At 29.1% G+C, this 10539-nt stretch overlaps 2 protein-coding genes across 2 annotated transcripts; both read left to right on the top strand.

Moving 5' to 3' along the window:
* Window positions 1–1025: 1025 nt before the first annotated feature.
* LOC107029948 (polygalacturonase inhibitor 2-like) lies at window positions 1026–2132 on the top strand. Its single transcript, XM_015231380.2, has one exon. It carries the CDS (start codon window positions 1027–1029, stop codon window positions 2041–2043), a length of 1017 nt encoding a protein of 338 aa, XP_015086866.2. The 5' UTR covers window position 1026; the 3' UTR covers window positions 2044–2132.
* A 6911-nt stretch (window positions 2133–9043) lies between these two features.
* On the top strand, window positions 9044–9980 carry LOC107030558 (kirola-like). Its single transcript, XM_015231828.2, has 2 exons — window positions 9044–9311; window positions 9500–9980. The coding sequence occupies exons 1-2, from the start codon at window positions 9125–9127 to the stop codon at window positions 9769–9771; spliced, it is 459 nt and encodes a 152-aa protein (XP_015087314.1). The 5' UTR covers window positions 9044–9124; the 3' UTR covers window positions 9772–9980.
* Window positions 9981–10539: the final 559 nt, after the last annotated feature.

Here is a 10539-nt window from a genome sequence, read left to right as displayed (position 1 = left end):
GTATTTCAATTTCAACATTCTACCTTAAAAACTTAAGACTAAGATTTAGAAAACTACACGCATCTTTAATTTATAAAATTCAAACATCTCCCTTTATTTCACAAATTCATTGTCAAGTCAAACTAATATGGTTAAAGAAAAACTAACAAATAAAAAGTAGTATCAACCATAACTAACAGGAGCAACTATAATAAAAGAATCTCCAGCATATATTACACATGATCTATCGACCAATTTCCTTTAGAATTGTTATTTGCTAAGAAAACAGCCAATTTGGTCTTCCATTGAAATATGGATGTTTTCTTAATAGTAAATAATAAGTCTTTCTCATCTGTGCTTTCTCCTTTTAATGCATCCCATCTCGAATGCTCAGTCAATATCTATATACAAAAATAAATTGATAGCAAGAACTACTTCAGTTTCTAACGTAAAAATATTTATATGATAGTCACTTATAAAGTTATTACTACTAAACTATTATAATAAGTATTAAATGACAATTAATTTGGTATTACAAAATTAAAATTTACTGATAATGCAAGATATCTTTAATTATCAATGTTTATAAGCTTATTTATCATGTTACTATATTAGTGACGATAACTAATGAATTTAAAAAATTTAGCCAACTCTCTAAATTTTATCCGTATCATAAAAATTACAACAAAAAAATAATATATATTAAAGTCGAGCTAGCACGAACACGAACTATTCTACGTAGGAGGTTAGTAGCCATCTTAGTATATGAGAGGCACTCGACCAAACGTGATAAATTACATGCAAAAGCATGGGACAAGTTGGTCTAATATTTTATGATTCTATCTAATATAAAGTAAAAATAAAAAAGTGGGGAAGTTGCTTTTTAGTCCAATATTATTATTATTTTTTACAATATTTGGAAAACATTACATATGTTCCTCATGCATGTTTTAATTAGACAACCATAACACCATTAAGCAAACCATATATATTTTCTATAAATACTATCACTAAACTAACTCATTTGTCACATATCCATTGAAAAAAATGAAACTTTTTCTAGTTTCCTTCTCTCTCCTCCTCTTTCTCTCTCTATGTCTCTCCGAAAAGTGCAACCGAAATGACAAAAAAGCCCTCCTAGAAATCAAGAAAGGACTAGGCAATCCCTATGACTTGATCACTTGGGATCCCAATACTGATTGTTGTACTGATTGGGCTGAAGTCACCCTCTCATGTGATGAAAAAACCAACCGTGTTACTTCCATAAACCTCTTCAAAATTGAGGACGCTGGATACCTCTCCCCCGCGGTTGGAGACCTTCCCTACCTTGAAAGCTTAGATATCAACAATGTACGAAATCTCTCTGGTCAAATTCCACCCACAATTGTTAAGCTCACGAAGCTAACATTTTTGAGAATTAGTCAAACTAACATTTCAGGACCCGTCCCTGAATTTCTTAGTAAGCTGAAGAAAGTAACGTACATCAACTTATCATACAACAATCTTGTTGGTACAATCCCTCCTTCGCTTTCTCAACTTGTAAACCTAGAGTTCCTACGATTAGATAGGAACAAACTTACTGGACAAATTCCGGATTCTCTTCACAAGTTAGCTCCGAAACTCACCTATCTTTACCTTGGACACAACCAACTTACAGGGATTGTGCCAACTTCTTTTGCTGGTTGGAGCTTTGACACAATTGATTTATCAAGGAACATGCTTGAAGGGGATATTTCATTCTTGTTTGGCAAAGATAAGACAACATTTGAAATGCTTTTGGATCACAATAAGTTCGAGTTTGATTTCTCAAAGTTAACGTTTGGGGAGAGGTTAGAGAGGTTGGATTTGAATCATAACAAGATTTATGGGAGCCTTCCAACAATCATGTCGAAGAATCCGTGGCAACTCTTGAATGTGAGTTATAATAGACTTTGTGGGAAGATTCCACAGGGTGAGAATATGCAGAGATTTGAGATATATGAGTATTTTCATAACAAATGTTTGTGTGATTCTCCATTGCCACCATGCAAATTAATGATTCCAATGGAAGAAGCAACTATGTAGGCTCTAAGTGCCGTTTGTTATATATATATATATATATATATTGCTATGAAAATTAAATAACATGGACAATGCTCCACTGTATTGTATTATTCAGGATCATATCTATTTCTATATATATATATATGCGCGCACGCGCGCGTGTGTGTTTTCTGAACCATTCTATTTTGAAATATCCACTAGTTCAATATAACAGTCAATAAAAAGCAACGCGAAGCAAGACGGTACAAGTACATTTTTTTTGTCCAAATGAGTGTACTAAATTTTTTGAATATTTGAAATTCATATATAATATCGTTTAATAAGAGAAAATAAACAACAACTATAATATATTTTGAATTCAATACTTGTTACCATTAGGGTATTTATATACCTTATTGTTATCATCAAGGAGTAAATTAGTACTGCTTTCACTTAATTATTCTTGATACCACTTGAATATATATATATATATATATATACACATGGTATCATGAAGTAAATTAGTAATGGTTTTAAATAGAGAAAAATACATTAAGTATTCCCTAAACTTGGCGTCAACACTTACGTTAGTACTTTGACTATACAGGGCGTTTAAATATCCCCTTAATAATTTCGAAGTGATTAAATGTCACCCTAAGAGCTGACGTGGTAAAATGAGAGAACTCACTCTTCTAAAAGCGCGTGAAATAATAAAAATAAAAAAATTAATGTTTATATCATACACATGACATTTTTTTATGGGAAAATTACGTGGAATGACAAACATCTCTAAGTAATTAGCCAATAAGGGTATAGTTTAATTTATTTACTCTCAATAACTATAATTTTATTTTTTTTGCCATAATTAATGGGACCCACCACCTCTTTGTATACCCAACCATAAAAGATTTTTTTATCTTTTTATATATAATTTTATGAAATCAATTTTATCTCTCCTATACTCATTCCATATCTTTCTCCTAAAATCACTCATCCACTCCTATTTTGAATTTTGAATTTTGGAAAATTTCACGATATCCCTGTTGTCTTACTTTCATTAATCCAAATTTTTAAATTTTTTTCCTTCATCAACATAATTATATATGTATTATGTTTCTTAGTTTTGTTCATATTTTTTTTTTTTAAAAAAAATCTTTCTTTCTTATCAGTTTAAAGTTCTTTAAAATGAGAATAAAGGATTCATCTCCATTTATGAGGATTACCATAGGTATGTCATTGCATGTCAATATTGTTGATAATCCACCTTCGTTTTCAATTGGGTTATCTCAGGATTTTTGGGTTAATATACGGTATATGACAAAACATAAACAAGTTCAAGTTGAACAATATCTTGAATAGAGATTCAATAAAAAAAATGACCCCATGACAATTCAGAAAGTCATCATCAACGCGAAATCTAGCGGCATTAAGAATGTTGAAAGTTGAAGCAAGAGAAAAGTCATATACATAAATTCAGACGAGATTGGATCTATCTCATCAAAACTGGACTATCTCATCAAAACTGGACAGAAGACAAATCTGAAAAACATCAGGTTGTGTATTAAGGTAATATATACAAAGTACTAAAGTTATGTATATAGTGAGTTGTGTATTAAGGTAATATATACAAAGTATTATGAGACAATTGTTATTTGTATACAAATATTTAGTTTTGTATAAAAGAAATTTGTTAATCATTGTATTATACATATATAAAATTATTGTATATTATACAAATTCGTCGATATATACAAAAAATTATGAACATGATAAAATATTGTTTATATAAACATTACACACTAAATACACAATTTCAAGCTTGCCATATATACAATTGACAAATGAATATTATACAATCATTTTAACCACTAATTTTTTAAAAACACATGAAATTACATATGCACATATACCAATATAATCTATATACCAAATTATTGTATATTATACAAATTCGTAGATATATACTATAAAAAATGAACATAATAAAATTTTGTATACAAACCGACTACAGAAAATAATTAAGAACAAATACAACACACTTTTTTTTTTTAAAAAAAACAACATGATGGTCATATATATAATTTTCATATTATGATGATCACATGTACAATAAATAATACATAAATAAATTACACACGAAATTGTATAAAAAATTATTTACAATTTCTCAAATATATACAATATAATCAATGTATATATATACAAATAAAATCATTAACGTCTAAGTATTTCATACGATTTATTTTTAAACAAAATTGAGAAAATATTTGATTTTGAATAGTTAGCTTAAATAATGGGATTGTGTAAATGTTTGTTACCTTATTTAGTGATATTGTTATCATTCAATGAAATAGTAAAATATTAAATAAATTAAAAATAAAAAAATGTTTTATACAAATTAAAAAATACATAACAAATTAAACTATACCCATAAAATGTAATTATGTAAACTACACCCATATAATGTTATTTAATAAATTATGTTTGTTATATATGAAATTTTCCCTTTTTTTATTGACCAATATATAACTAAGGGAAAAGGGTCTGATATATTCCTCAACTTTGTCATTTGGAGCTGATATATCCCTCCTTATAAAAGTGGCTCATATATGTCCTTACCGTTATACAAACGGCTCACATATACCCCTACCGTTACAAAATGGCTCACATATGCTTTTCATTTAACGGAAGTTAAAAAATTAGTTTTAAATTTATATTTGTTACTTCTTATTTTTTTTAAAAAATTATTTAGGCGTATATATGATTTTTCTATCAAAGTTCAAGGTATATTTTAATTTTTTTCATACATAAATTATTTTTTGACTTATTTTATTATAATTATTTGAGTTTCTTATTCTTATTTTATTTTTTCTTTCATTCCTTAGTTTAAAGAAAAAAATTTAAACTATTTTTTTCTGTGTATTGTAATTTAATTTCGTATCGAAGAAAAAATTTGATCATGTACAATAAGTTTTACAAGAATATTTGTAAAACATAAATAAATTTGATTATCAAAATAATAATTATAAATTAGTCATTGAAATAAAAAAAAAAGTCAAAAAAAATATATTTGACGAGGATTAAATTTACTCATATGGGACTATATTTTTTAGAAAAAAAAAATTTAGATTAAAATTATTATTTTTTTCATTTCCGTTAGAGGAAAAGGGTATATGTGAGTCATTTGTCTACAAGTAGGGGTATATGTGAGCCACTTTTATAACGAGGGATATATCAACTCTAAATGACAAAGTTGAGGGGTATATCAGACCCTTTTCCCCTTGTTTTAAATATTAAAACTTTAATATATTCTTTTTTTAAATAGTTATCTATTAAGTAACATTACATAATTGAGATGAATGAATAATTAAGATGAACATAGTCAGACTTTTAAGTTTATCGGTAATTTTGTTTTAGACACTTGAATTATAATATGGTTTGATTGAGGACTTGAATGTATGATAATGTACTTTTATAGACATTTCGCCTCAATTTTTTAACAACACTCACTCGCAATAGCTTTTCCGTTGTTGCATTAATAATGAGGCGGATTTGTTAATTCGATGTGGGCGGGTAGTAGATTGATTTATAAATTATGTTAATAAATTAAATTATAACAAATAGTTGAGAGTCATGTATTAAAAAATATTTAAATAGTTTAAATATAAAATCGTTAAATAAGTGGTCAATTTTGAACCCAAAGGTGGATGACAAAGGTATTTTGGAGCCAATAGGTGGATGAGAAAGGTATTTTGGAGTCAATAGGTGGATGAAGGGTAGTTTTGTACCATTTCTGATACTTTTAAGGGTATTTTAGGCCCTTTTCCATTATTTAATTGCTTAATTGAATCAACAATAGTGTTTCAGTCCTAGGTGTTTGTGTCTATCAAGATATGTATGTCCTAAAAAATTTATTACTTTCAAACTGAAAAAACCAAAAAAAACTGAATCAACCCGAACCTAGCCGTCAATAACCAAATCGACGGTTATTTTTTTCCGCTTGGTTTTATTTGGTTTTAGATATTTAAAAAATTGATTAGGTTGATTTGATTTTGATTTTAACCAATAACCGATCAGAACGGAATCAACGAACACCCCTATGTAAAATGTATCAAAATATTTTTAATATTATAATTTTAAATATAACATATAAAAAATCAAAACTAAAAAAAATATATTCCTTTTGATATAAACTTAAACGAAAAAGAAAATAAACAAATTGAAACACAACAAACACTCTTTCGGTGATTATATCCCTTTTAAAGCGATTATACCACTTGGGAGCCAAGTTAATTAGACTTGTTTCTTCAAACTAGCTGAAATTAACTTACACTTTTCTATTTTATTATATTAAACTACATTTATATATCATAGCAAATAACATATGTTAGATTTCAAGATTTCAAATTTTATATTTTAACAAGATTTATCTATATATAGTCAGTTATATCCCAATAAGAAAAATAATAATTTATACAAACATATATAAAAGTTAAATTCAAAATATATACATCATCTGAGATCCAAGAGGACTCGAACATAAATATTATTATATTAAATTTAGACTAAATAAAAGTTCATAAAAGAAAAAACAAGTTTTATTTATTGTACCCCTTTTTAAAAAAGATTGTACCTCTTTTGACCTTAGATAATCAAACTTTTTCGTAAGCTAGTTGTATATTAAGTAAATTAAATTTTTGGAAAAGGCTAAATATGCCATCAAATTTTTGAAAAATAATGCTCATTTATGTTATTCGTTAGAAGTTTGACTCATCTATGTTATGTCAGTTTGAAAAAAAGGTTCATCTATGTCATTGTTTGTTAAACAGTTCCAATTTTGAAAAATTATTATTTTATACGTGGTCAATTATAATTCGATCACATCATTGATTAAATCATTTCTAAAGAAAGAAAAATGCTCAAATATGGCTTTTTTTTCTAATTTGTGCCCTCGTGCTAATAACATATTAATAAAATAAAAATAAAAGAGTTCTTTTTCCCCCGGTGTCTGGAGTCTTCTTGCTAATAACATATTAATAAAATAAAAACCAAAGAGTTCTTTTTTCCACCCAGTGTTTGGAGTTTACATTGAAGTTACGACTATATTCAGATCACGCTCTGCAGGGCTCATTCGGGAGTGGCGCTCCAAATCAATTTTTTTCCATACTCAAAGTTCAAACCCGAAACCTCTAATTAAGGATGAAACATTCTCACCAGTCCACCTCGTAAAAGAAAAAACCAAAAGAATTATAACAATATGAAACAAGAAACAAAGTAGACAAAAAAATGTGGAAGAGCAAGAGAAAACTCTCTTCTTTTTTTTCCAACTATAATCAATTGTATGCACTTATATTCATATAATTAAGGTTGGAACATCAAAGAATGTCATAAACATATTAAGAATCCATGAAAATGTTATTGAATTTTATTTGCCCTGATTTCTTACCATAAATAGGTTTTCTTTTTAGGAAAAAAGTTTTGGATTGACTAATCTTTTTTCTGGTAGGAAAAAGTTTAGGACTCTATAAATAGAGGTATGTTCCTTCTAACTTAATCAGCATTCACAATGTAGTCTTAAGGGCTTTGAGAGTTTTGGTTGGGGGGAGAATTTATGGGTCACAAGCTTGATACGTTATCACTTGTGTGAACCTCCCATGTATTCTGAGTGAATTGGTTGAGGTTGTTTCTCTCTGTATTTTGTACTCTCATATTTATAGTGGATTGCTCATCTCCTTTGTGGACGTAGGTCGATTGATCGAACCACATTAAATCTTTGTGTCTTTTGGTATATTTCTCGTTGTCTTCTTACTCGTGGTTTTTTGAGGTTTGCTTTGCTAGCTTCCGCATTTACACCTACTTATTTTCGGTCCTAACAAGTGGTATCAGAGCCAGATTCAATGATGGAGTCAGGTTTAGTGGTTTGATAATCGATGATTGAACCAGGTTAGAAGGAGGTGTTCATCTTGACGGGTGTAGTTCTAGCCGCAACCTTTTTGACAGTAATGAAGATTTTGTTGGAGAAATTGTTTCAGAGAGGTTCTCTTTGTTGAGACATAAATTTTGCACAAGGAGATTATGGAGAGGAGAAGCAAGTTGTTGAAAATAAGTAAAGAAGGTGAACAAATTTATTTTGTCAGAAATTCAGGCCAAGGGGGAGATTTGTTGGGTTATATTTGCCCTGATTTCTTACCATAAATAGGTTTTCTTTTAGGAAAAAATTTTGGATTGACTAATCCTTTTTCTGGTAGGAAAAAGTTTAGGACTCTATAAATAGAGGTATGTTCTTTCTAACTTAATCAGCATTCACAATGTACTCTTAAGGGCTTTGAGAGTTTTGGTTAGGGGGAGAATTTATGGGTCACAAGCTTGATACGTTATCACTTGTGTGAACCTCCCATGTATTCTGAGTGAATTGGTTGATGTTGTTTTTCTCTGTATTTTGTACTCTCATATTTATAGTGGATTGCTCATCTCCTTTGTGGACGTAGGTCGATTGATCGAACCACGTTAAATCTTTGTGTCTTTTGGTATTTCTTGTTATCTTCTTACTCGTGGTGTTTTGAGGTTTGCTTTGCTAGCTTTCACATTTACACCTACTTATTTTCGGTTCTAACAAATTAAGGAAAATTATTTGTAGGAGATATTTACTGAGAAGATAGTGGAGGTAGGTAGGTAGATATTATTACACATAATCACATGTAGTAGACATGAAAATTTTACTTTTAGCAAATGCATGAACCTAGATCTTCATTTTGTATTTTTAACATTTCTTTTAAGAAAATTATAATATTCGTGCATGCCACTGCTAGAAGTGGTTTCAAACATTATTACATTATACCACTGCTATAATAAGTGGTTGAAACATATTTGCATATTGCTGCTACTAGTGCATGAAAAATGCAATTCATGTCACTTTTCTCGACAATAATGGGAAAATAAAATACAAGTCGTAAGGGACATGATTAGGATATTATACCATCTTTGATTTTAAAAAAATAAAACATTTCCCCCTTCCCCTTCTAGTCTATATATATTGTTGAATAATCATAGTAAAGGATATCAACACTTCTTTACAATTTTTCTTTAGTGTCATACATCTTTTTATCTTCAAGTCTTTAGTAAAATGAGTCTAAAGTCTGTGTTGTGTGCTAAGATAGAAATGAAGGCTAATAAGGATGTGTTTCATGATGTCTTTACAAATAAGCCACACCATATTTCTACTATGTGCCCTTTGCATGTACAAGGTTGTGAGCTTCTTGAGGGTGTCTTTGGAACCGTTGGATCCAAAATTTGTTGGAGATATACTCTTGGTAAGCTAAATCTTTATAAACTTATCGGAACTAACAAGTAAAAATAGAAATTAAATTAGAAAATATTTAACCCACTGAGAGGTCGAGTACATATATGATGTATTATAAGGTATTTCTTTTGTTTTTTGTACGAATAACTCCTTTTCTTTTTGGATCGAATAATTTATTTTATTTTTTTTGTACGGCAGAAGGAAAAGAGAAGATTTCGAGGCAGGTAATCGAATGTATAGATGAGGAAAAAAAGGTGATCACATTCAAAGAATTTGAAGGTGATCTAGTGAATACATATGATAATTGGCAGGCAACTCTTCATATCGAAACAAAAGGTGAAATTGATTTGGTAAGTTGGACAATGGAGTATGAAAGGCCAAATGAGAATGTCCCTGAACTAATAAATTTGTTGGACTTTATTATTGGTATGACCAAAGCTGTTGATGATCACCATGTCAAGATGAATTGATGGGATTATATATATAAATACTTACTTTATTTGATGTTTGAGAGTATGGTAAAAAAAGAATAATCCGTATGTTGGTAGTGTAATTTTTTTTTTTTTTAATCCATGGTCATTTCATGTTTCATTGGGTCTTTTCATGTAACCTTGTGTGTTGTGTAATAAGACATGGGTATGAAGTTTATATGTATTTCTCTTGGGATCCTCCTCGCTTAGTATTACTCTCTTCATTTCAAAAAGAATGTCCATATTTCGTTTTAATTTGTTTAAAAAAGAATGACTCCTTTCCTTTTTTGGCAACACTATAATTTTAACTTTTCACGTGGTATGTTTAAGACCACAAGATTAAAGGGCATTTTGGTACATTTGATATAACTTTTATTTAGAATCACAAGATTAAAAAGTCTTCTTTCTTTTCTTAAAATCCGTTCCAAGTCAAACTAGGGCATCCTTTTTGAAACAGAAGGAGAGTAACATTTTATTTTTCGCAAAAGGATCAAATATATTATTACACTATCAAAATAGTCAAAATATACTTTTTATTTAAGTTTTGACATTTTTATTATACCACTACCATTGTATCTTATTACACAACATAAAGGTGAAAACTTCACGATCTACACCTGTATAGGAGTCTTTTGAATTTGAAATTTAAACTTGATCCAACTAACTTAGCTGGGGGACTGCATTTTGTCATTAGGTCTTCTACTACTAGAACACACAATGACAGTCATCAGGTCAACATCACTTGTAGCCAAATATGTTACCACCACC

The sequence above is a fragment of the Solanum pennellii genome, chromosome 9 (genome assembly GCF_001406875.1).
Source record: "Solanum pennellii chromosome 9, SPENNV200".
Classification (NCBI taxonomy): domain Eukaryota; kingdom Viridiplantae; phylum Streptophyta; class Magnoliopsida; order Solanales; family Solanaceae; genus Solanum; species Solanum pennellii.
This window is presented reverse-complemented; position numbering and strand designations above follow the sequence as displayed.